This window comes from Nicotiana tomentosiformis, chromosome 4 (assembly GCF_000390325.3).
Source record: "Nicotiana tomentosiformis chromosome 4, ASM39032v3, whole genome shotgun sequence".
Taxonomy (NCBI): domain Eukaryota; kingdom Viridiplantae; phylum Streptophyta; class Magnoliopsida; order Solanales; family Solanaceae; genus Nicotiana; species Nicotiana tomentosiformis.
The window spans coordinates 79,547,206-79,573,843 of record NC_090815.1 but is presented as its reverse complement, the minus strand read 5'-3'; the positions used below and the strand labels follow the sequence as shown (position 1 = coordinate 79,573,843).

General features: G+C 35.9%; 1 protein-coding gene across 5 annotated transcripts; it reads right to left on the bottom strand.

Moving 5' to 3' along the window:
• Positions 1-341: 341 nt before the first annotated feature.
• On the bottom strand, positions 342-26,262 carry LOC104119910 (probable ubiquitin-like-specific protease 2B). Of its 5 annotated transcripts, none has more exons than XM_070199892.1 (16): positions 25,863-26,262; positions 20,930-21,219; positions 20,750-20,852; positions 20,604-20,653; positions 19,771-19,971; positions 19,605-19,680; positions 16,383-16,494; positions 15,721-15,795; positions 11,897-12,028; positions 11,438-11,638; positions 11,302-11,357; positions 11,129-11,225; positions 9,748-9,838; positions 5,725-5,847; positions 3,631-4,041; positions 342-1,213 (listed from the first exon to the last, which is right to left on the bottom strand). In XM_070199892.1, exons 1-16 carry the CDS (start codon positions 25,960-25,962, stop codon positions 611-613), a joined length of 2,721 nt encoding a protein of 906 aa, XP_070055993.1. In that variant the 5' UTR covers positions 25,963-26,262; the 3' UTR covers positions 342-610. The 5 variants fall into 5 exon arrangements, with proteins under 5 accessions (XP_070055993.1, XP_070055995.1, XP_070055996.1 ...); XM_070199894.1 differs by having other exon boundaries at positions 20,750-20,854; positions 20,959-21,219; XM_070199895.1 differs by having other exon boundaries at positions 20,750-20,840; positions 20,960-21,219.
• Positions 26,263-26,638: the final 376 nt, after the last annotated feature.

The following is a 26,638-nucleotide window of genomic DNA, read 5'->3' as shown; positions in this document are numbered from 1 at the left end:
AACAAATAAGAATTGAAACCGAAAAATCTAATTATATGTTTGGATTGAATTTTCAACTGATACACTAGGATTCGATTATTTTAAGGTAAAAACTCAAAACCCTAAGCTAACTCCTAACTTGAGGTTTATTACTAGTCTAGCTCTCAATTCAAGTCGTTTCCCAATTTAATTGAAAAACTCGTCCCAGCCCAGCTATAACCTTGTACAACTTTTGAAAGCCTAGGGAGTACTTGTCACAAAGTCAACCGCAGTAGAGTTTCTGCAAATATAGTAGCGTAAAAGGTATGCTTCTGCATAAGCATGTTAGCATCAAATAGTTAAGGAACTAAAATAAGACAGCATTCAACCAAATATCTGTTAGCATAGATAAGAAACTAAAATAAGACAGCATTCGCGATCAGTCCAAATACTGTATATCAAGCACCTATTAGTGCCTAACTGGATGATACCAAAACCCGGGTTAAGAGCATTTACAACAAATCAGATCTCGGGTGTACAGATATTACCCACTAAAATATATTCACAGGATGGGGTGTGCATCTAACAGATAATCTTGTATTCCTAGTTCCTTGAGAGCAAAGAATGCTTGATAAGATTCCCATACGTTAATCTACAAATGCAGATCATCTAACAAGTTACTTCTAAATGCTACTTCCCCTTCATCCAAGGGTGTAAGCCGTATCCTTTTCACATTGTGTTGAGCATCTGCTTCTGAGCCAGGACCGCTACCCATGAGCAGCAAACGTTTACAGGCAAGGTTTCCATTTCCATGGATATCATATAGGTTTTCCTGGCAAGAGGTGACAGGACCAGTATCACTGTTATCATGTGTCTCGGCAGAGCATTGTGCCAAAGTGATGTCCAGCAGCTCGCCAGAAGTGGCTTCGCCATCAACCAAACAATCAATATTATTGACAGATGCAGATTTTGGATGATTAATTTTGTCATCTGAATTCATGTTTTGATCTACTCTGCATGGTTCTACAACCTCAACTTCCAATGGATTTTCAGAGTCGTGGACTGAATTAGTTGGTGATGAGTCTTCCTCGTCCACAGCTTCGACAACTGACACTCCAGGTATCCAGGAAGCTTCAGCAGTCAGAGACCCTGATGAATAGGATAAAGCACAGGGTTCAGATCCACTACCACCCAGATGCTGGAGACCAGTCTCAGTTGACGTATACACGAGGTGATCTCTAGCTTCTACCTCTTCCTGTTTCAAAAAGGTCATCAACAACTCTGACTTCTAGCAGAGTTTCAACACAATAATACGAATTCAATGTGATTTATGCATATAATGCATATGAAACAGAATCAGACCCTTTAGCAAAGTGGAATGTTACAACCAAAAATCAGTCCATCAGATATCCAACTTAGACAACTGGCTAATATCCAAGCAAAAATAAAGCAAGCAGGAGCGGTCAACAAGATGCATTGTAGATTACTCCTTTGATGTCCAAAAGGTGAACCAGTATCATAAATGACCACGATAACAGAACACCGTCCATTTTTAAGGAATTCTCAGAAAGGGAATCTTTGCAAAAGTTCTATATAAAGACTTGCATTATATATAACTCTCATCCCAGCACGTGTTCAAAAGTAATTCCAAAACTAACACTAAGATTCTTACATACATAAGAGAAAAGATGTCAGGCTGCAATGTTAAAAAATTAATTCTGATGCCTGTATGATTAACAGAGCTTCTGTTCACCTGCCATCACCTCTCTGTTCCTCGCTTGCACAGCTGTTTCTCTCTCTCTCTCTCAATTTCTCTCTTTCACCCACACACAGACAAACTTAATCAATGGATTCAAGTGCATCTAGGGAGCATTTTTTAAAGCATTCGATCATTATGTTAATGTGTGTCCTCTAGCTACAGGCCTATCATTTAATGAAAGAGAGGGGCTTGAGGGGAAGAGCTGCAACTTTGAAGAGCTGGGATTGGTGAGGGTAAATATGGGCCATTGGGAAAATGGGCTTGGGGGCCTGTAAGGGAGAAACAAAAGAACTGACATGTAACATTTCAATTTGCTATTGTGACATGGAACGCATGATAGTGACAATACAAGTGTTAGTTTTGAGATAAGTTTCGGAAAAAATGTCAGTTGGAACTCGGAATAACAGAAAAAATCTTGGAATTTTTTGATAATATCAATTCCAATTTAACCTTTACGCTGTTTTTGAGATAAACAATTTGTAGACAGTTATCAACTTTTACCATTTCAAAAAAAATGTTGACAGTTATCAAGTTATTTAAAGCAAAAATTGTACAAAGACAAGTTCATTCAAATGTAGCAAAAGATGGCCAAATCACTGGCACTGTTTGAATTGCTGGAAATGGACTCACTTAATTTTACTGTACCTCATCCCACTATGATGGATCCAATTTTCTTTCCAAGGAGTTGTAGATTATTTCTTTTTGGTGATATTATCATTTTACTGAATTTTGCTGCAAAGTGTTTAAACTAATAGTTTTAAATGCCACACATCAAGTTTGAAAGAAAATCAAGTAATTATTCAGCCGCGCAATAAAAGCAGGTGTCGCTAAGGCCATTTATACACGCACCAGCCCCTAACTCTTGGTATAACATAGGGTAGGTCGTTCGCCTTGCTAAACCGGCAATATAGTGCAGGCACCACGTACACCTCAATGCCCATAACTTGTTCTTAGAGAAGACAACATTAGACAATAATACATATGACAAGCGACACACTAATTGTTAAGGAAAGTTTAGATGAATATATAAGAATATTAGGACAGGAAATTAGAACTTTAGTAGAAGAATTAGTCACTAATTGAATTAGAAATTTGCATCTGAATTAAAAAAATTAAAAATGATTTTTGAACTTGTTTGACATCGCTTTTACTTCATATGTTTCAATTAATTGAATTTTCAATTCCTTCTTCAATATGATTATTATATTTATTCTTACTTTTTAGAGATAATTTCACAAACCTCCCCTGAGATTTCAGCATGTAACACATACCCCCTATGGTTTCAGATATAACACAAACTTCCATTCATTGATATTTAGTGTAAATAAATTATTTTATAACTTAAATAAGTTAGTCCTTTATATGTTAAATTTTTGTTTTCTATTTTGTGTCAGAAATTATACTTGAATTTTTTTCACTGGAGGCATGCATTTAAACCTCACCTCTTTTAACTTCTATGTAACAAAGCTATAATTAAATTCACAAGTCGCAAAGTTATCCCTTATATTATAATTTACTCTTTTATATAGAGAAACTATATTAACATACTGTTATTAGATTATAAATCAAACCATATCATTCAGTTTCTTCAAAATAAGCTTAAAAAGGAAAAGAAATTTATCTTTCACTAAACCATAAATACTTCCTAGTTCCCAAGGATATTCTAAGAACATATTCAATGAAGTAGCTAGCTTTTTCTATGTTATGCATCAATAATCAGTATACTGCTCGTAGAAGATAGCACCACCCTCTTTCTCATTTGAAACCAAAAGGAAAGGGCAAAGTGAAAGGAAATAGGACAATGATGAACTTCATGATCTGAAGATTACATTATAACCATAGGTACTTATTTTCATGTTTATGTCTACCAATTTGAGAACTATTAAACTAGTTGCCGATATATAACAACATACCTGTATTGGTGGCAACGAACTCCTAAACTCGTTAAAAGATGCTGAGTGACCAAAGCGCATGTCAAGCAATGACTCTTCATCAGATTCAGGCTCAAAAGATTCGTTCAAAACAAGGCCTGAATCACTAGCACAAACACCCCTGAGGGAGGAAGTAGGAAATGGGTTTATCTCATTAGCTTGAGAACATGGTAAATTGTCTGAACTCTTTGATGAACCAAATTGCTCAGATACTAATTCTACAGCATTTTCATCATAATTGCTTGTCTTGAGACCATCTTCAGGATAACAACTGTCACTCGCACAAGAGGGAGAATTTTCTAGAGAAAGGTTCTTGAGGAGGTTACTGATTAGTCTTTGAATTGCACTGCGCTTTATAGAAGGCTCATGAGGTTGAAACCAGTTTACGCTAAGCTGAATTCAAAAGAAAGTAGAGTAATTAGTATGCATGAAAACTCATCAACTCAAAGAAACAAAATTCCAAAAATAAATTCCCAAAGCATACAAGCAAGAATCCGGAAAAGAGTAACGAATGCAAGAAACAAACGCATAAACAGCATAATAAAATAATCGAAGTCACTAAAATAGAACTGAGAAGAATGATGCTAGCAGAAGGGAAGAAGGAAAGAAAATTAGTATACCAATCCGAGATCTAAGGATATGGACTTTGCTAACCAGGACGAATGCTACACTAAGCAAGGTAACCACTATACTATGTCAGCTATGTGGAAGTAGCAGAGAGCTCTGTTTAGACAAGACCAAGTTCCTCAATTTGGAAAAGATCTATTTTCTTCATATTCACAGCAGGGAGAGGAGTTCTTTTTCTAGATTCTCCTTTCTTTACCCAGGAGATAGTTCGATTGACATGGCACAAATGTCTGAAATATATCAAGCCTACCCATAATCCACTCATATGCAGTTGCCTCCTTTATCTCTTTTCCGTTGCTCTTTCTTCTCTATAACTTGGGAGAATGGGTGGTCACAGATGGTGCAACCAGTAGCATAAATAAGTCCAGTAAAAAAATTTAATGCTCAATATACTCTGGTTGAGAGAGAAATTAAGAAGTGCACCAAAGTTTTCATTTAACAATAAAGATGAAACTCTAAATAACCATAGTACTATTGTAAGAATGCACAATATCTTCTCAGGATCACTTGCTCGTGAAAGCAAAATAAGGAAGAAGCAATCTGAAGCAGCAGCACGCTTGATGCAATATAGTACTAATTACTTCCCTACTTTTAGTTAAGTAAATCACCGCACCTTGAGAAAGAAATTGGAGTGGAGTTGCTCTCCTACTCCTAGTGGTTTTTGACACATAGGTAATCCCACCCATCAAAACCACATTTAAAGACACAGGGCTGATTGCATTTCTGAGCTTGTTTTTGTCACAAATTGGAGAACGGGTTAATGGCTGTTCAAAAACATAGGGTGGTTATGCACCTATTGCCTGACAAAAGGTAATGAGCAGATTCCCACAAGACATAAGAGGGGATAGTACATTATTTATTCACTAACGCAGGGAAACCAAGTTTTTGGTCACCACAAAACAAATATTAACTGCAACCAGTTAATGCCAAATTGTACATCAGGCGCACATACATGCAAAAAACACAGTTGTTAACGGCGATTAACATGTATCAAATACAAATAAGATAACAGAGATGTAAAGGCAGCTCAACATTGTTGTCTCACATTAATGCATATCAGTTAATGCCAAATTGTACATCAGGCGCACATACACGCAAAAAACACAGTTGTTAAAGGCGATTAACATGTATCAAATACAACTAAGATAACAGAGATGTAAAGGCAGCTCAACATTGTTGTCTCACATTAATGCATATCAGACAGAGAATTCTTCCAAGTGGTCTCAAAACTATCTTACTGAAGAAGGTTTCTATTTCTGAGACTACATTTCCCATACAGGTTAAAGGATTCAACAATTAATACACCTTAGGATAGGCATCAAATCAGAATAGAGGAAATCAAAAAATTAATGTCCATTCATATGCAATAAGTGATTTAAAATTGTGGAAGACAACAAAAATTGAAGAACTTTGAAGAATAACACTGAAGTGCAAATCAAGCACGCTTACAAATTCATTGTGGTAGTTCTTTATCCTGTATGGACTGATACAAGCAGGATCTTCCGCCAAAAAGTGCTCCACATAGTGTAGTAAAAAGAGACCACAGTCTGATAGATTTTGCTGTTGTGGTAGCTACAATCGGTGAAGAGAAAATGCAAGTAAGGTGGTACTCTCTCCAAAGATGCACTAACAAAGCATAAGAGTCGAGAAATAAATAATTTCTTAGTGAAAGAAACATTAGAGAGCTTTAATTTTTATCAGTTAAGTGACAGGTGAACCAGTAACTTGGGTCCAAGAACCGGCCCATCAACCTCAGATTTCTCTTCACAATTCACACTAAACATGCCCAAATTCTTGAAGGCCCAAATAGAGGTAACATGACTCACATCCTATGCTAAAGATAAAGTATTGCATCCTTAGTCTACAACAACACAATCCAAAAATATTGCTTACCACAGGTTTTATAAAATGTAGTCCTATGCCCAAAATTAATAATGATTTAGATTTTTTAGTCGGAGGTGTCTTGTGTTTATTATTCGCAGAAAGCATTGAGGAGTGAGGAAAAAGTTACTGATTAAGAAGCTGTCACACTAAGCGCATTCTGCAAAGATAGGGGAAGTCGTCACATTGGGTACTATCGATGTGAGATATTAGTTTTAATTTGGAAAAGGGACCTACAGGTGATTTATTTTCTTAACAAACCTTTAAACCCTGAAGTCTAAAGGTTTCAAGTTGAGCAAGACCAAGACAAAAAACTTGGAGTGCAAGTTTAGTCACATGGCTCATGAAGCGGACGTGGACGTGGATGTGGGGCTTAATCCACAAGTCATCTCTTGCAAGAAAGGAAGTTGCAAGTACCTTCTTTTTTTTTTTGGATGAAATAATTGTCTTCATTGATGTCATCAAGAAGATGCAAAATATTACAAGCAGCAGAAGCATAGAAGCTTCAAAAAGCAAAAAAAAAGATCACTTGTTAGCTTACTACATATATGCTAACTTAGATACAAAGAGCTAACAAAGTTCACAAATGTTTCGGGGGAATCTACAGGGGAAACATTTGCCCAGCTAATAAAAACAAAAGACATTTAGCTTTTAGGGTGTGGTTAGGAGTTGAAAGTCCATCAAAGCATCTTCTATTTCTTTCATTCCATATGCTCCAACAAATACAACGAGGTATCATTTTCCAGATATTCTTGATGGTCTTATCAACTTTCCAGCTGCCCCAACTCTGAAATGCCTCCTTCATGTTGTGAGACATAACCCAGCTAATACCAAAAATAGAGCAAAACATGCTCCAAAAATCTGCTGCAACTCTACAATGTAGAAATAGGTTGTTGTTGGTTTCTACATCCCTTTGACGCATGTAGCATCTATTAACTAACTGGAAGTTCCTTTTAACAAGGTTCTCCTGAGTCAAACATGCCTCATAAAGTGCAGTCCAGCTGAAGCAGATGACCTCGGGTGGTAGTCTGGTTCTCCATATTAATTTCCATGGCCAAAGATCGGTAATTCCATCCTCATCTCTTGCAAGAAAGGAATTTGCCATGTAGTGCCTCTAACAGTCGAACATAATCAGAAACCTCCCAGTCCTGCAAATTCCTTCTTAGAGTAACATTCCAAATGGGGCCATCCTTATTTTGAATGAATGTAGAGTCGGAATCACTTGCAATTTGGAACAGGTTAGGATAGTCAATCCTTAGGGCTGAATTCTCAAACCATTTATCCTTTCAAAATTTGATTTGTTGCCCATTTCCAATTGTAAGGTGGTGGTGTTCAGAGAATTTCTCCCACAATCTGCGTATGCACTTACACGCTCCCACCCCATGGGGTACTCTTGTGAGTTTAGTGCACCAATTGCCTTGAGTTACGTGCTTAGCATTGACCACCATCTTCCACAAAGGTTGCTCCTCTTGTGTGTACCTCCAAAGCCACTTCATCAGTAGGTATTTGTTGTGAATTGCCAGGTCCTTGATTCCCAATCCTCCTTGGTGTTTTGGGAGGATGACCTTTTTCCACTTCACCAAATGAAACTTATGCTCAGTGTTATTCCCTTCCCAAAGGAAATTTCTCCTTATCCAGTCCAACTGATTTAACAATTTAACACTTTGTTGGGCATATGATGTAGTGACATGTAGTATGTGGGAATGTTGTCTAGGAAACTATTGATTAGTGTGAGTCTACCACCCATAGAAAGGTATTGCATCTGCCAGGAGGCTAATCTTCTCTCAAATTTCTCAATGACCCCGTTCCATATAGTTGAAGAGTTGCAAGTACCTTGGATCAGTAATCCAAAGAAATGGGGAGACTGACAAGGATGTCACACATCGTATTGGAGCGGGGTAGACGAAATGAAAGGTTGCATCCGGTGTTTTGTGTGATAAGAATGTACCGCCAAGACTTAAAGCTAAGTTCTACAGAGCGGTGATTAGACCGACTATGTTGTATGGAGTAGAGTTTTGGCTAGTCAAGAACTTGCATGTTCAGATGATGAAGGTAGCAGAAATGAGGATGTTGAGATGGATGTGCGGGCATACCAAGATAGATAAGATTAGGTGTAGCCCCCGTGGAGGACAAGATGCGTGAAGCGAGGGTAAGATGATTCGGGCATGTGAAGAGAAATACAAATGCCCCAGTAAGGAGGTGTAAGAGGTTGGCCTTGGTGGGTCTGAGGAGAGGTACAGGTAGGCCAAAATAATATTGAGGAGAGGTAATAAGGCAGGATATGGCATTGTTTCAACTTACCGAGTACATGACCTTGTCCATAACAGTGGTATGAGTGTTAGTCTTGTATTTTCTTACTCTTAGATTTCTATTACTACCTGTTATTTCTTTCGCTTCAGCTTTCTTATTATCTTCCTGGTGTTACTGCTTGTTGCTACTGCTTCTTTTTTCATCTTTCCTTGAGCCGAGAGTCTATCAGAAATAGTATCTCTACCATCTCAAGGTAGGGGTAAGGCTGCATACCCAATACCCTCCCCAGACCCCACTTATGGGATTACACGGGGTTTGTTGTTGTTGTATCATCCATTAAATCATTGTATACAAAGCACTAACAATGACACCAACTTTTATTACACAGAGGCAGTAATACAAGAACAATTCTCTAAATGCAATTGTGTCTGAAGTTGGTAATCAAATCAACTTTTATAATAATTTGAACTTCCAGGCAAGAATAATTCTCTATATCCAAGTAGGTCCAAAGTAGGCATAAAATCAGCTCCTATAATAACTTGAACTTCTGCTCTTCATTTAGAAGTGTATCTGATCTTTTTTATACGTAATATGATACACAGAAAAAGTTTTGAAGAAAAACGGTAACTTCTCAATTAACCTGAAGAAGCAAGCAAGATATCTTAGATCATATGGGACAAAGGGTTTTTCCCTGGTAGCAAAAAAGGGTATATGTTGTTTTGTTCAGACTCTTCGATTACATTTCTCCTTTGCAATCTATATATTATTAAAAGGAGAGGAAAAAACATCCACATTAAGCTAAGTTGCAGCCTCACAATAAACCACTTGGCAATTTAGGACAAAGTTAGTTATGTTAAAGACCATAGATACACAAATCAATGATTTGGCTCCAATGTAATTTTGGAAGTACAAATTCTTTCAAACCACAGCCTTTGACGTGGTAGGATATGAACACTTGAACAGATTTTAATGATATTACTGAAAACAGAACTTTGCTACGAAAATTCAACTTCATAGTGATTCTTATCCAATAAATTTTGTCATACATCCGATGCACTTTACCTTTATACCATTCCCCCTCAGTGAATTTTATATCAAAACATTTGTATCAAGGAGTCCATGAGGATGATGACAACCACAATTCTTAACCAACTAGCATCACAATCAACTAGAGACCATGTCTCTAACACAGAAAGGCAATATCAAAGAAGGTAAAATTACATCATCTCATAAACTTGAAATTTATTCTCATACTGAACATTCAAATTCCTCATATGAGACAAGATTTGTATGGGAATGCAAATAATTTATAGGAATGGGCAATGAAACTTCAGCTTGTACCTCAAGAGAGAGAAATCTCAAATTTCGAAATTTTGAGGAGACAACATCAGACGTTTCCTTTGTCCTCTCTTTCCATTCCTCCCAGAGGTAGCTGTTATTAAAAGAGGAAATTAAGACAGCATTGAAGTCAAATTCAGTCAATTTGATGCTGTCTGCAAGGAAAATAACTGCAAACTAAGATGGAAATGACAACACTCATTAGATTCTGCAGCAGCATAGAGTATTGAAGCAATACGATACAACTTTTAAGTGCCTCTATGCCAGCTAAAACTTTGAATTAACTTGTAACATTAAGCCTCTGATGAAGTAGAAAGATTGCATTGTTTACATAAAACATCTTTCAAGCATCTTTTTTATCATTAAGTCTATCTTCCCCTACTCCTCTTCGGTTCAGGGTGGGTAGCATAAAGACTTAAGTGAGAAGCAGATGATTCTGCAGGGTATATAATTGTTCAGAAAAGTGATTGACACTGAGGCACGACTATAGAGTTGGAGCATGACGAGGTTCCTATCAAATATCTGTATAATCAACAAACAACTGATTCTATCTTAATAGTTGCTCTATAAAAATTTCCAAATCCAACTACTCCACACCTAATGAGAAAAAAAGAACTTTGAAGACAATCTCCTCAAATGACTGCTACTTATTATTATAGTTGCTTTTCCAGGTGAGAACAAAGAACAGAAGGAAACATGATCTTTCTTCTTGTTTTGTACTATTTATTATTTATTTATTTATCCACATTTCTAAGGTAGTCGATATTGGATCCAATCAATTCCTTCTAGTTCCAATGAACTGAGAAGGCTTTACATGGGAATTAGCATTGTTTTAATCCAAATAAATGTTACTAAGAATCTCAGGGGTATAATAGTAAGCAAATATTATACCATTCAAAACCAAACACATATTTAAGATTACACACCGTATATACATACATATGCACAAAATAATCTCATGATTGTTAATCTCCATATTACAATCCCAGTATATAATCCCCGTATAACTTTCGTTGAACCAAATGATTCCTAAGATGATACAATAGTTATGATTGCCAATTTAATGAGTACGCTTAGGCTGAGCCTGACATATGTACCCCATAAACACCTAGTTTATTAGAACGCAATTGCCTGTGGTTGCATAATCTCAACCCCATATGCACTCATTGCTTTCCTAAAGACAAGATAGAAAAAATTGTAGCATCTAAACTTTCAGTTTATAAAAACATCCATAAAAACTATACAGCTTGGTAGTGATACGACCAGTGATAATTCAAGCATCACTGCCTACTACCCCTGCTTGTCAGATATTCTTGCATGGTACCCTGGCAAACATTGAAGAACTCTCTCAAATATTAGTATCTGGTTAGTGGGAAACTGCTACCTTTGCAGAAGATCTTTGAGACCCACATGACTTCCTCTAAAAGAATCCATGTGCAATATACATGGTACTTTGACTGGGCCAACTGCAGTATCATCATCTAAAAGACACAAAACAATTTCTTAGGAAAAACAGTAAGGCAAATGCAAAAGTCAAGCAAAACAGAATGGACTTGCCTGTAAAGTTAGCCACTTCACCAGGATGGCATATGACAATCAGACTCCAGTGATAACTGTCAGTTCACGAGATAAGTTACTTACGACTAACTACAAAAGAGCACCTCTACAGAAAACAGAAGTTCACATTTCTTACTTGTAATTTACAGGAATGAAAACAAAGTCCTTATCAAATAAGTCCACTTTCCTTGTCCACTTACGGACACGCAAAAAAGCAGCACGGCCATCAAATGCACTGGTTGGATCTTTATCCATGTCAGCCAACTTTCGAAAAAAGAAACAGTTAAAGAAATGGTATCGTTGCCTCTTCTCTGGTGGAATTCCATTCTTTAAATACCTGTCAGTATTTTGAGTTTCAATTCATACCAAATGAGAATGGTGTGGCACAAAGCAAACCAAGAAATTAAGTTTAAAGTCAAAGGGAAAAAAAATATAAATCAACAGTCCTCACATATTGTTCAATTCTGTGAGAAAAACGAAAAGAAAATGTACGAAGCATGCACTAAGCAAGGTGACTAGTTTCAGAATATTCAATGATTCTTCATTGTAGGCCAAAATTATATGTTGGTATGACTATGACAATCAGAGAACTTACTGTATGTAGAAATCAATAATTGTATCATTGACAAATGTTTCTGGTGCCAGAAGATCAAAGTCCCTTTTACTAATGCAAACAGCATCAGGATCTCCTTTAGGATAATAAACTTCTTCAAGCGGCTCACCGTAACTGCAAAGTTTTGAATTTCTTCAGCATCAGATAGTACGAAAAGAAATCTTGCTTTTTATTATATATCTAATTACCACTAACACTTCAAATGAGAAAGACCAAATTTTACAAGCCAAAAAGGGTCCCTTTTATAATTCAACATTAATTTTATAAATATTGCACCAAGAAGTCTGTCCTTGAACTGCTTCCTAGTGAGGCCCAGTAAAAGTACACTGAAAAGGATTAATATGGACATCCTGAATTTTACCAGATTAACAACCATAACTTAAAAATGGGTTAGTTTGCAACTGGGAGAACATGTCAGGAGCAGAGCCAAAATTCTATTCTTTAATCCTTACACATAACTGCAGTGCGATGTCATAGTTTTCTTTCGTTGAAAGCAATCACAGATATTCTGTAAATATGAATTTAGATTAAAAATATCATGCACATTAAAGGTAATTAGGGATCAATTAGGGATATCAATTACTATCCCTATGTATTATTTCCTAATTTAGAGCATCTTTACAAACTATTTGAACCACAACGGCTTGAGGAAATGATCAATCTAGACATTACCAAAATCTTTTAACCGTCTTTTTCCACACCTCTTCTTTCTCCTCTTCTCTTCTTTTTCCACATGGTACCAGAGTTAGTTAAGTCGCTTCTCTATATCCCCTATCAAATAAATAAAAAAATCCCTTCTTCTATTCACCGAAAAAATAAAAAACGAATCCATTATAGAACTCTAATGAACATACTAAAACCACATCTTCAATTAATCTCTAGTCGAAGATCTTTGAATCGCACCTCTTATATAAACATATAACCCAGCCACAACCTAAACCATCACCAGCATCGTGTGTGAGAAAATGTGCCTCTTTTGTTTTATAATCGACAAATCCCCAAGGGCCAACTAGTGCAAAATTCAAAAACAATGGATAATGGGCCCGCCGCTCTATCATTCTTTACTAAAATACCAAGCCTTTGTCTGCGGCAGGATCCGAACTCGTCACTTGCATCTAACCCGCACATAATGCATTGTGCTCTGCCATTGAACCAAAGCCTTTGAGGCTCGCGTGCCTTTTCTTTGTTGTCAATGCCGAGCCATGCACCAGCACATGTCATCTTCACCAACGACCTACTCTTGATAATGATACAAGTACAACTCCATCTAGGTAGAACCCACGTCCATTCTACATCATCTCCTTTATTCAAATCTAATATATAGTTTACAATGGAACAACGATTTTAAGGTTCGAAACTCTCTTTTTCTTTAAGTTTCTCTAAAATCCGGCTCGGGGTCTTGTGCTCTCTCTCTCTCTCTCTTCTCTAACCCTTCCAAGTTGTGATCCATTCTTTACCCCTTCTCTTGCAGTTCCTCCTTTGTATCGTACGTCTATCTTGGTTTCAGCTAACTTCTTCGACAACTATTATCTTACTTTACAGTATTATTTATATGTGACGCTAATTGTGTTCATTGTGAATATGTAATTTGTATAAAATTCATAGATTTCAACAGTAAATAAGTTATTTCTATTAAAGGTGTGAGCTTTGTTAAATAAAGAGCCTCTCTTTTTTGGTGGAATTGATTTTGGCCTTAAACTTGGAAATACAAGATCAAGGGATCAAACATATTCCTTGTAACTTGTAAGAATGTTAATCTAATAATGATTATTCATATGATGTTAATTTTTCAATAGCAACTATTTAATTTGTATTAAGTCATAAATTTAAATAGTAATTAAGTTACATGTACCGAAGGTGTGTATTTTTTCACAAAAAGCCTTTTCTATGAAGTTGGTTGCACCCTTTAAACTTGGAAATACAAGATAAGGGTCATATCTTAAAAGTAGCATCCTAAAGAATACCTTTGTCTTGAGGGAAGTGGGCTTGGCAGATCTCGAGCTAAACCGTATACTGGGCCTGTCAAGTTAGGGCTTTTAAGGGGTGGACAGCCTCAGCCCCCTAGGAGCTGAGTCAGGCCAGGTTGGGCCCACCACAGTGCAGCGAATCTGAGCCTCGAACCTTGGACCGGTTCGTGGGGTTAAGTCCTACCGCCCAGGCGCCCACTTGCCAAAGTTTAGTTCATTCCCGCTCCAAAACAGTGCCAAAACCAAATTTACTCAGGGGTTTACTATGCTAGCGTTTGGCCATAGATTCCCAAATTTGTTTTGAAAAATCTGATTTGGGTGAAGTTTGGTTTGAAGATGAAAATGTGTTTGGACATGATTTTTCAAAACATATTTCACTTTTTATTTGAAAAAACATGAAACATGACTTATACCCACAAGTTCTAAAACTATCACAAATACCCAATAGTATCATTATCACAAACCATAGACCTGAATTTAAATAAGTTTGGTACAAAATTATCATTTTTATAATGAACTATATAAATCATTAATTACAGTGAAATCCCATTAGAAAATTACGGCTCCTAATTAAGAAGAAAAAGTTAACTGATATGAGTGTTCAGAAAGCCATTTAGCCTACAAATCAGAAGCAAAAGTAAGATGCACAAAGGATTGAGCTGATAAGGGAGCATATTCATCAAATATTTAGTTGGTCGTAATAAATGTGGGCTCTTTTACAAATTATAAAAGTTTGGGGTAATATTTAAAAAAATTTAAAAATGTAACAATCATGTTTTGGCCCAAAATCAGCAATTGAGGTGATTTTGGGATTTGGGATTTTGCCAAAATGTGGGCAAAATCTATGGCCAAACATGTGTTTGCCAAATAAATCCCAAATTTATTTTGGCAAAACTCATGGCCAAACGGGTCCTATGTATACATTGGTTCTTTTGATTGGCTGATCCTGCATGCTGCTCTGATTTTCAGCAATGTAGTTACCTTCTTGGGTGATTCTTTCTTTTATGAAGTTAGTGGTTTATAACATTTTGATGATCTTCACAGTTGCTGCATAAACCTTTTTTTAATCAAAACAGCATGGGTATTTTCACCCCATTTTGATGATCATTATGTGAAACAATGAACCCCGCAATGAACCCCGATGTGTTAAACTCTGCCTAAGAAAAGACACACAGACACATAAGAAACGAGAAAGCCTGGATAGAAAAGCAAAGCAGCACTCAAATCTCCACATACAAAGGAGAACAAACTGTTTCAATCAACTGGGAGAATATCTTTTAGGCAGCTTAGATATATCAACATCCAAATTCTCATTGCCTACTGCTACAGGACTAAGTTACCCAGTCAAAGATAAGAGCTCAATGAATAAATACCATAATAGGAAGGGAAAAAAAGAAGAAAAAGGACAACATGGAGGTGCCAAAACATGGATCACCTATCGCATAAGGAATATGGGGAAAAGGCTAGTTGTTGGACAGAAGTTCGACCATTATAGCTCATATACCTAGAGTTTCAGAGAGAAAAGAATCCAAGACAAAGAAACCCTCACCACAAGATTAATTTACTAAGTCAAAGATGGAATGAGAATAAAGAACATCCATAAAATGGAAACCAAATATTGTGTACCAAAGTCATGGCTCTGCATACTGCACATGCACAGAGAAAGGGTAGTGTTTTTACCAAGTTATAAGCATCCGCCAAAGTAATATCACTAAAATCGCATAAGAAAGTATGGATACAAGACAACTATTAACACAAATAAGAAAAGAGACCCTTCATGTAACAGAATCCAAATCTCCACCAGCAAAGACAGAGAGTATAACAAACCGCTTCACTAACCTTGGAAAATATTTCTTAGATTGCTGATTTGATGTTTCTCCATGTGAATTCTCCCTCCATTCTTCAATCTCATTGCTACATGACCAGGTGGATCAAGATTATAGCAGAATAACACAACTACAACATATAAATAATAAATGAAGAGCTTAAGTCCTAGGTACGCAGAGTCGCTGAATCAATCAAGCTCAGTGTCTTGATGGAGCTTGAAGCAATGTTAAAGTTCATGCATTTGGAAAGGGCAGTGTCATGATGTCCAATAATAAGCAATTGTCAGCAAATGGATAGAACTGGGACTTATTAAAATATCAAAACAACACTGCACTAAAATCAAGAGGTAGAACCAACCAGCTGAGGATGAAAGTGGAGTAAGAAACCAAGCATTTCAGTCTACAAGAAACTCTAGAACACAGTAAAGCAGCCAGATTCATATGTCTCTAGCAGTAATTTTTTCCTCTTAACTAAAGAAGAATGAGAAAATGTTACTCCACGGAGAATTAGCCCCAGTAATTAGAACTAATAACAATTCAAAATCCAGTTCAACAGGCAAAAATTACCCATCATTCAACAAAAACTAGCAAAAACATAAGAGGAATTAATATACACATTAATTCTGCAACCAAAAGCAATAGCACAAGTGAGAAAAGGTGATTGAAAGGACTCACTAGTTCCATACTGCTTTGTAGCCATCCAAAGATTGAATTGCTTCACATTTCTCGGACAAGTCAAAATCATTAACAGCAAACTCCACCTCCTCAATACCTTTGACATTAAGCACTTCAGCATTCATTACCAGAGGCAAGATCAAATTTATCAGGGGAGACCATAGGGATTTCAAGGAAACAAGCAGCAAACACTAAACCACCTCATACTCTCTTAGACATGTTGCATCAATGTATATATAACACAAGCCTTTCTATAAAGACAAATATAAAACACAAGTGGAGAAAGAAAGAAGAAAAATTAATATATACGGACCTATCTTGTAGCATGCGTCAAAGGTTTAACACTAAGAATATAAGTTGTTTAAAGTTTTTCAGTTTTCTTTTTAAGTTTCTAGAGTTGAAGTTGCCCTACAACCTTAGATCTCTCAACATGTTTGCTCTTAATATGGCAATAAGGCCTTAAGTTCATTTTATTAATCTTTCCTATTTGATTTGCACTTCTAAGTGGAAAAGAAGCGAAGTTATAAAAAAAATCCTAGCTTTATGCAGTACCTGGAACTTGAAATGGTGAAAGATCATGATTACATTCATATGGATTCAAAGCAAGCATTTGTTGCTTCTTTAATTCTTTATTCAGCCTCATCTTTGGGACATTCCTAGGGAATGCAACAGGATTTTCAGAGATTCCAATCTTATGGTTTCCCTCCTAAAATTCCAAATCACTGCACGTCGACAGACCAACCTAAGCAGCTCTAAAAACCTGAATATTTGACCCTCCAAATTCAGTGATTTTCCAATATGAAAGGCTCTAATTTTCCTAACAGTTTCAGCTCTAATTCAGCCCTAAACAAATGTAGCATCAACCAAGATCTGCTGTCCTCCTGCAGCTGAACTTAGGTTAGAGAACCTGGTAGAACAACATCACAATACTGCTAACGTTTCAGCGCAACATCCGCCCTGAACTCTTAACCAGATTTTAGATTTCTGAAACAGCTCCACGCTAATTGGTGGTCATTGCAAGGAATATACAACTTTGAGAGTAAAAGCTGTAGACAGCAAAATAAATGCTCTAATGTTTAACAGAGTATGCTTGAAGACTCAAACATAGTTGTCGTATGTTATGATACCGGATACTTCTACTGCCATATTCTGCTTGAATACTTCAAGAAAAAGATATCCTGCTTTAAAATATTCATTTAGTGAGTGAACCCATCAGTATCCTGCAGTTCTGCAATGTATTGTGTCACGATCACATGATTCATGTGATTCTGCATTTTCTTAGAGGTCACAATGAAGATGTTAATATTATTCTTGGAGATGGAGAGTAAATTCATTTCAATAAAAATTTTATATTTTTTTATTATTCTTTCTAGTAATATCATTTTACATTATAAAAGCATGATTCTTACGAAAAAACATTAATTATTAATGTTGATGAAGAATCAAACAAGGCCTAGGCGTCACGCTATCCTCAAAAAGCAACATCAAAAGTTTTAAAGCAAATAAGAGTATACAAGAATGAGTGTTGCCCCTTTGGATGTCATTTGATCCTATCTTCCTGCCTTGCACTATTTCAATGCCAAAACTACTGGGCCCGAAACCAAAGTTGGACTAGTTTTAACTTCAAATAATGCATTTCACTCAATCCAAATTCATCTCAGAACTGCAAATATAGCATACTCCAACAAAGTTTTGCCTTCTGCAATAACTACAAAGCCACAAAATCTCATCAAAAAGGACATACGGTTCCCCCATAATTGCAGATAATGTCCTCGAGACTTCCTTTGCAAAGAGCAGTGCATCATCTAGTGTGCATGAAACTCATTGATATGCTTAGTTCTTTACACGTTACACACTAGTTAGAAGAAATAACCATTATTTGCTCTGAGTTTGAAGCAAATCACAAGTGTTTAGCCTGTCATTCGATACAGACTATGTTAAAGCTTTAGTTTTGGAAGGAACCTTCACTTTTGAAATAAAAGAAGAATAAAATCCAGTAGGTTCCTAAGACAAAATAAAATCCAGTAGGTTCCTAAGACAAAGCAGTTAAGAGAAGAGACTTGCAAGTACAAAGGCTTGAAGGTTCCTGAGACCAAACTCTACTATCCAGTGGGGGTAGAAGCTTAAAATTGTGAAGAGAATCTAGAGAGGACAAGGAGATATTTTGCCTCTCTATCAATGAGATTGCCAAAAAGGTGGAAGTTCAAGAAACCAAAACACTTTAGAAGAAACAAAATGACGAGACTGAAGCATTACATACATAAGAAAGGCATTAGAGTTGTGAATATATAACAGAGAAAGTTCAAGAAACCAAAACAATTTTTTTTTTGGAAAAAGCTCAAGAAACAAATTGACGAGACTGAAACACTATGTATATAAGAAAGGCAATATAGATGTGAATATACAATGGATAAAGTTGAAGAAACCAAATCACATTCTAAGAAACAAACTGACGAGACTGAAGCATTATGTAGATACAAACGGCAACACAGACATGAATATACAATGGTGAGAGGAAAGAAGACAGGTACCATCAAAAGGAAGGACAGAAGAGTAAACTTGCGCGACAACATAGCTTGATATTGTCTACATTATTGGAAAGTAGTAAGAGGCTTGATTTCTTCTACATTATCTTTGTCCAATACGGAATCTGTTACCTATAATTAGTACGTCATCTATACAGAATGGTTTGATCCTTTGCAACAACGAAAAAAGTTATTTCATTGCGTTTTTTATTTTATATAATAGTAATTCTCCACTATTTTATATGGTGGCATTTGATTGGGCATGGAGTTTAAGAAAGAAAGAAAGATTGTTAGGCACATACCAAAAGTACCCATAAAAATGCCTAGGCCCACGTGAGCTGAGCTAGGTTGGGCTGGGCCAGCCCATTTTGACAGCTCTCGCAGGTTATAAGCAACTTCCCAATTCCCATAGCCCTAGGACTTCCAAAAGTGAAGAGGTCCACATACAAGAAACTCCAAACAATAAACATATTTTCAATTTATTTCCTATGCTTATGTTCATTACTCAAAAGCCATAGAGCGAAAGGGAGAAAGGATGGACTGGATACAAAAATCAGACCAAACAGCCCCATTACTGATCCCCACTTACGCATAATAACATAAAAACTTCAAAACAAGAAGAGCATAGAATTAAGATATAACCAGAGTTTAACAGAAAATGAATACATCAAGAAAAAGAGCATGAGTGTTAGCATACCAGAACTCTCGTGAGCATTTTCACTTTGTGTTGTTGATCTTTTATTTACATGGATCTTAAACACAGCCACGTCAAACTGGAAACAAAGCAATGAGAGCTTTCAGCCCCATGACATCTGCAAGCATCAGATAACACTCGCTCCAAAATGAATAACTATGAAACTCACCCTCCCTGACAAATGAGATTGAATTTGGAATATGTCTTCAACTCCAAAGCGAATGCAAGATGTCTCTGAATTCCCGTTCATTGTTGAGCCTTTGACCTCAACACAATTACTGGAAAAGGTTACTGTAGTGTCTGTGACTGCGTAGGATGTTCCTCGATAATAGAGATAATCAGGACAGAAAACAATTGGCTTGTTTTCAAACTGCAAAATAGAAAAATATTGGTAAATAAAGGATAAAATGGAAGAAACTAAACTGCACAAGTCATGAAATAATTTAAATTTCAAATGAGTTCACTACTGTAGACCAATAATTAATTCTAAGAGACTTCAGGCCAAAGAATAGCAGATATCCTTGAAAGTAGAAGTCCTAGCGCATGAATTTTTCAGGATAGATAATATCCAGCATGTGGATACCTGGACCTTCCACTAGTGCTATTGCTCAAAAACTGTATCATTTTTCTTTCTCAAAAGTTAAAAGGATAAAAGAGAACAAACAGCAATCCTTATGAAGAGCTTGTACCAAGTAGTCCCTGAAAGTCAATATTCCCACAAGTACATCATGAATATTTGCAAAACTTCACCTGGTTTCATATCATTATCGGTTTTGACATTTATATTTACACATTGAGAATACAATATCAATGCAAATGCAGTTTGTTTTAAAATGTAATAACGATAGAAATAGAGCATAGACAAAATGACAAGACTTTGGTGCCAGCAACTGCAGATACTTCAATCATTCACTTACTAACTGAGCAGGATTAGCGAGTGTTCATTGCTAGATATTATTTACACTACACTAATGTTTTCATTAATTGAGCAGCTATCATTACCATTCCCCACTGGTCAAACTGATGATTTGATAATGGTCCATCCAAGATGTCTGAAACAATTACAAGAAGCTACGTAAGCAGACCATACAATATTTGAATTGTTGTGATATTGGTGTAAAAGAATGACACGGGCAATAAGAACACACCATAATTGTCTCGGGTGGCAGATGAGTATGATGCTGATTCATCACTTCTGCTTTCATCAACATCAGAATCTGTGCCAACTGATTCATCCTGCACATATTCCATCTTTGAAATGGCCGTTTTTAGAGAAAAATATATCAAAATGATAAAGCTACTAAGAAAAACATGGATTGTCATTATACTTTGGAAGGAGATCCATGGAAAATCTCCTGAAAAGCTGTTCCAGTATATGAACTGCCTTCCAAGAAACTTCCATCTATACAATTGTTAGGTTCCCTATCAGGATATCGCCTTTGTTTTGTCGAAGTAATTGTTGGAATGCCACCCAATCTCAGCATTCTCTCATCACTACAATCTTCTGCATCCAGACTTGAGCGAGCACTTTTACCATTGAAATCACCGTCAGCTGCTTCCATGTCTACAGTAGGTTCATCACCAGTCTCCTTCGAGTTTATATTGGTTCCTCGTGCACCTTAAATGAATGTTGACAAACAAATTTACATAAAAAATGTGAACCAAAATTAATATAGATGAATCCACAAATACAAAGGACTGATCTTCTATTACTTTTTTTTCAGCAGAACCAGGCAGTAGGAACCGGCTTAAATTTATCACAAATTAGGTATGTAGACCAATAGAACCTCAAGTATCTCACAATGGGCCCTTCTATTTAGGCAACAGACAACCAGGGTTTACAGAATAATCTAACTAGTCACTGCAAATTGCCTAACAACCAATAACCCATAAACAAATAGAGGTGGAAGAATGCATAAATGGATAGTCGACAAAAATATTGAACAACCTACCAAATGCGCCCATCAATTCATTTGACCAAAGTACCAATCAAGACTAATGAGTAACACAACTCTCGAACAACAACTACACAAAATCCAAATTGTGCAGTAAATGTTACTATCTAATTGATAAATATGCTCCTATACTAACATACTTTGTAATTCACTTCACCCAAGAGAAAACCATATTTTCCACTTCTTTAACAGCTTAGGTAAGAGGACAAACCAGTCAAGTCATTCTCCCAAATTCGATCATGCAGTTAATCCTTATTAGACTTGCATCTACCCTTCCTTGTTAAATGAGAAATGCACAACACCAAAAGCATAAACGAGCTCAACGTAGGAAACAGTATGTCTACTCTTTATTTTGATATAATAAAAAAATTTATTAAAAAGGGGGCAATAACATGCCCATATACAAGATTTGTACCTAAAAAGCAGTATTGTTTAAAGCGAGAAGTGCGATAAAGAAACAAAGGCCCTAGGGCTTTAAGCGAGAAGAAGCGAAATGCTGCTTCATTGAAGTGAAGCGCAATTTTAAAAGAATATCAAAATGGCATTGCACAAATAAATAAAATAACTAAACAAACAAGAAGTCAACAAAAATAATACTCCTATTAGCATATTTTAAATGCTAAATGCCATTGAAATTGTTATTAGGAAAAAGAGACATTAATCAATTTATAATTGAAAATATCAGCTGAGTTTTTACTATTAGCAAAAGATTAGAAGAACTAGAGAAAGTATTAAACACCAATTAGCAACTAAACGGGGGAAAAAAGCTTTATAAGGTTTATAAATGCAAATATAAGCTGATTTTTTACTATTAAACAAGAGATTAGCAGAAACAGAGAAACTGAGAAAGTATTAAATACTAATTTGCCACTAATAGTAGTCTTCTTTTGTTTTTGGATTTCTTTTTTGCTTGTACAAACTGGGAAACAGAGAAAGAAGAAACAAAAAGAAGCGGCAGCAACTCCGTTAAAGGGATGAAAGTGAAAAAGTATAAAACCTTACAAAAAAGATACGATTTTCTACAAATGACACTCAATCATTTTTACATAGGAACCTTGTGGGCGCACCCAAAAAAAAATACTCCATGCGGCCCAATTTATGTGATGTTTGACTGGGCACAAAATATAAGCAAGGAAGAAAAAGTTTGAAACTTTAAAACAAGGCACAGATAATTGTGTGACTATAAATCATTCAGTAGGCGTAAAATGTGATGTTAAAAGCTAAATTGTCTCAAAATAAAAAAAGTTTCATCCCTTTGGGACGGACTAAAAAGGAAAGAGTATTACATAAATTGGGACAGACGAACCAAAGGATAAGAAGGTATTCCTCAAGTGTGCAAATCCTTCTCTACTCTGATAAAACCCTCTCCTACTTCTCTCTCTCCATATTGTCCACATAAGTGCTAAAGGAGGTAAACATTGTTCTTTTTAAAGTGCTTGACATCATCATCTGAAGTCCAAACCACCTCAAAATTTTCCACCACAAACAAAATGCATTTTGACAATGTAAAAAGAGATCATTCCCCTCTAATCATAGGCGGATCTAGGATTTTTAGTACATGGGTGCGCTACTAAAAAAAGGAGGAAAAAATATATTAAGTGGGAATTGATCCCTATCCCTCTTAGTAAATAACTCAACCTAGTGCACCATTCAACTTTCTTGAAGCATGGGTGCGAAAATATATACATAAAATATCTAATTTTGAGGAAAGACCATGGGTTCATGTGCCCCATAATTTTGCTTATAAACCTGCCCTTGCCCTTCTTCTCCTTCTTCTCCTGAACTTTTACACATGAAGCACCAATTGATTCAAGTAATTTATTTTTTTTGGATAAGTTTGATACAAGTAATTTTCCTCTTCCTCAAATTCTCCATTGTCAAGATCAAACCTCTCGCAGCTAGTCAAGTGAAAGAGCAAACCTTTTTCGTTATCCAAGGGGCCCATGTTGAGACATGTGAAAAAGTTGACTTCTCCCTAGTCAAATGCTTCTCATAGTCGGACTTAACAGAAAAAACTCTGTTATCCCCAGCCCCCATCTTTGTGCATCATGGCTATCCAGTATAGTTTCTAGTTTGTGAAGCAATTCGACTAAACTTAAAAATCATGTAATCTCCCAATTTTGTAAGTTCCTCGTAAACCTCAAAATCCGATGCACTTCTCTCGTTCTAGACTCCATATCTTTGAGATTAGCATCTCCTTTTGGCAGAAGATTCTATACATATTTGGAAATATGATTCACAAAATGTTGTTCTTGCACCACCAAGGTCCCCAAAAACTTACCTTACTCCCATAATCCACCCAGAATGATATTTTCCCGTTCAAAACCTTTAAGATATTTCTCCATAGCTTACACTCGTAGGGAAGTGAGACTATTTTAGACCTTCCTCCCCCTTCCAAGACCCCATACTTCTCCGCAGTCATCCCTCCAAAAAGCATTATCCTCTATCACAGGTCTTTATAACCAATTTCCCAATAGAGCAACATTAAATACCCTTAGTTCTTTGACCCCAAATCCACCTCAACACTTTGACGTGGTGACGGTCTCCCAATTTACCAAGTCAACCAATTAATATGACTAGTGGGGTACAACAATAATTAGGAAATAATCGAGTAAGCATTGTAGCTATGAGTGCTACAGACGGTCTAACAAGAGGAACAGATAGTAGAAGTGATTGAGACAGGAGCTCCTATAAGAATTCCGGTAGGTGAAATGACTGGGACGAATTTTTAATGTGCTCAGAGAACCTATTGATAATTTGGGGCTTGTAGGTGCTAGTACAACATCTCCTACTCATAGATCAGCCCCCACCTTTATATAGATACCAAATTATCTATTTTTGAAACGTAGGATGCAGTGTTATCAAAGGTGAAAAGCGCAAAAAAACTCTAAGGTCCGTTGGGACTTTAAGCGCAAAGTGCAAATAAAGCATGGGCTTTAATGAAAAAGGGCGCAACGGGAGAAAAAGTAAAAATATGTATATGTAGTCCAAGACTAATAATTATAAGCATGAATAATAAATATTACTGGGTTGTTGTTGTTGTTGTTGAATAACAAATATATGGACAAAGAAATTGAAAAAAATTACGATAAAGTAAAATATCAAATGTTTAATGTCGCATTTTCAGGATTACACTCATTGACAAGGAAAAGTATGCCTTAGAGCCTTGATGCGACACTAAAGCGCCCACAAAGCGAGACGAAGCGCTCAACATGTTTTGAGCCTCGCTTCAGGGCTTAAGCGCGCCTTTGACAACACTGGTAGGATGTATAGGCTTTGATTCCACTTGAGAAAAATAAAGAAGGAATGAAAAAAAAAAAAAAAAATATATATATATATATATATATATATATATATATATATATATATATAACTTGACGATAAATGATACTTCCTCCGTTTCAATTTATGTGAACTCATTTGACTTGGCACGGAGTTTAAGAAAAGAGAGAAGTCTTTTGAACTTGTGGTGTAAAATGAAGCACATATATTTTGTGTGGCTATAAATCATTGCATAAAGGTAAATTGTTTCCGGATAGGGTAAGGGGTCATTCTTTTTGGCACAGACAAAAAAAGATATAGGTTCGCATAAATTCAAACGGAGGGAGTATTAAATAGATGTGAAGATACAGCTAACATCTTACATTTGACCATTCAGGGGCTAACTTTACTCTAATACTTACCACGAACTCTAACATTCTATCAAGCAAATTCTTGATCTAAGAAAAATATACTAGTGTGCTCCATCTACCAGAGTTCATGAGTTTGATTTATACTCAAACGGGAACAGAATCCAAGTCAACAAGAGCGCTGAAAAAACAAATCTTTTTTAAGATTTGCATGTCAATAGAGAATTTAAAGAACCTTCAATGTTAGGGGGACATATCTAAATGAAGGGAAATGAAAATTGAGAATTCATATAAATGACCCTCAACTAGCTTGTGATTGAAGTAGTTGTTACACAATAAAATACACAACCTAAATGTTCAGAACAGAGCTTAATAACACATGATACTTGCTGAGGGGAAAACACAGAACCCAAATGTTCATAAAAGAGTTTTAAAAGACATGATACTTTCTGAAGGAAAAATACAGAAGCAGAGTTACAATATTAAAAGTTACCCACGCATATGGGAACTAAAAAGTTAAACAGTTAAATATAATTACAATAAATATAAAAAAAACAATTCATAAAATTAAAAGTTACTACACACCCATGAACCAAAAAGTAAAAAATAAAATGTAAACAGTTCAGAAACCATGGTTTACTTCTATAACAACAAAAATTTATAAAGCTGAAAATTACCATTTTGGGTGAATGTATACTTGCTGCAAAACCTATTAGCTTCGGTTTCCGAAGGCTGCTCCTCAACTTTGAACTCAAAAACGTCCGTAGGATTCTTCATTACAAAAACGATATAAAAAGGAGAATTTTAACGAGGATCAAAAGCTACGAGCTCTAGGGTTTGCAGAATTGGGGGTTAAAGTAGCATTTATCACATTAGGGTTTTCTAAATCGTACGATTTGGGAGAGATAGAGCAAGAGAATTGGGGGAAATTGAATTGCTTAACACTTTGGAAAGGTTTTAATAGTATTAAAGGGGTATCATCGATCGAGCGTGTGACTTTTGGTATGAGAGGATAGCATATTATATTTGCTCCGACAATGAACGCCAATAGAAACTCGGTTTTCAAGTAGACAATTTTTTCTGTTTCTAAAATAACTCAAATATTTAAACTCTGAGCTTGTTTGAAAATATTTATGTAATTGAACTTGAGTATAGTTTAATGTAATTATACAATTTAATATATTTGTTTGTATATTTAATTACTTAGTCCACATAAAATTATGCATAATTAAAATAAGATAACTACACTTTGCTCAAAGGCGATAAAGAATTAATGGTAATAATATAGTATAATTACCATATGATATTTCAAAACTTATTTTTTTTCTTTTTAATATATTTTAAAAAAACTCTCTTCCTCCTCATATTTGTCTCTAAGAGTGTACTTCTTACTCCTAACTCTTGCCCCAGTGCTCTTTTTACCTTTTTTCTGCATGCTGCATACTTTCTCTTA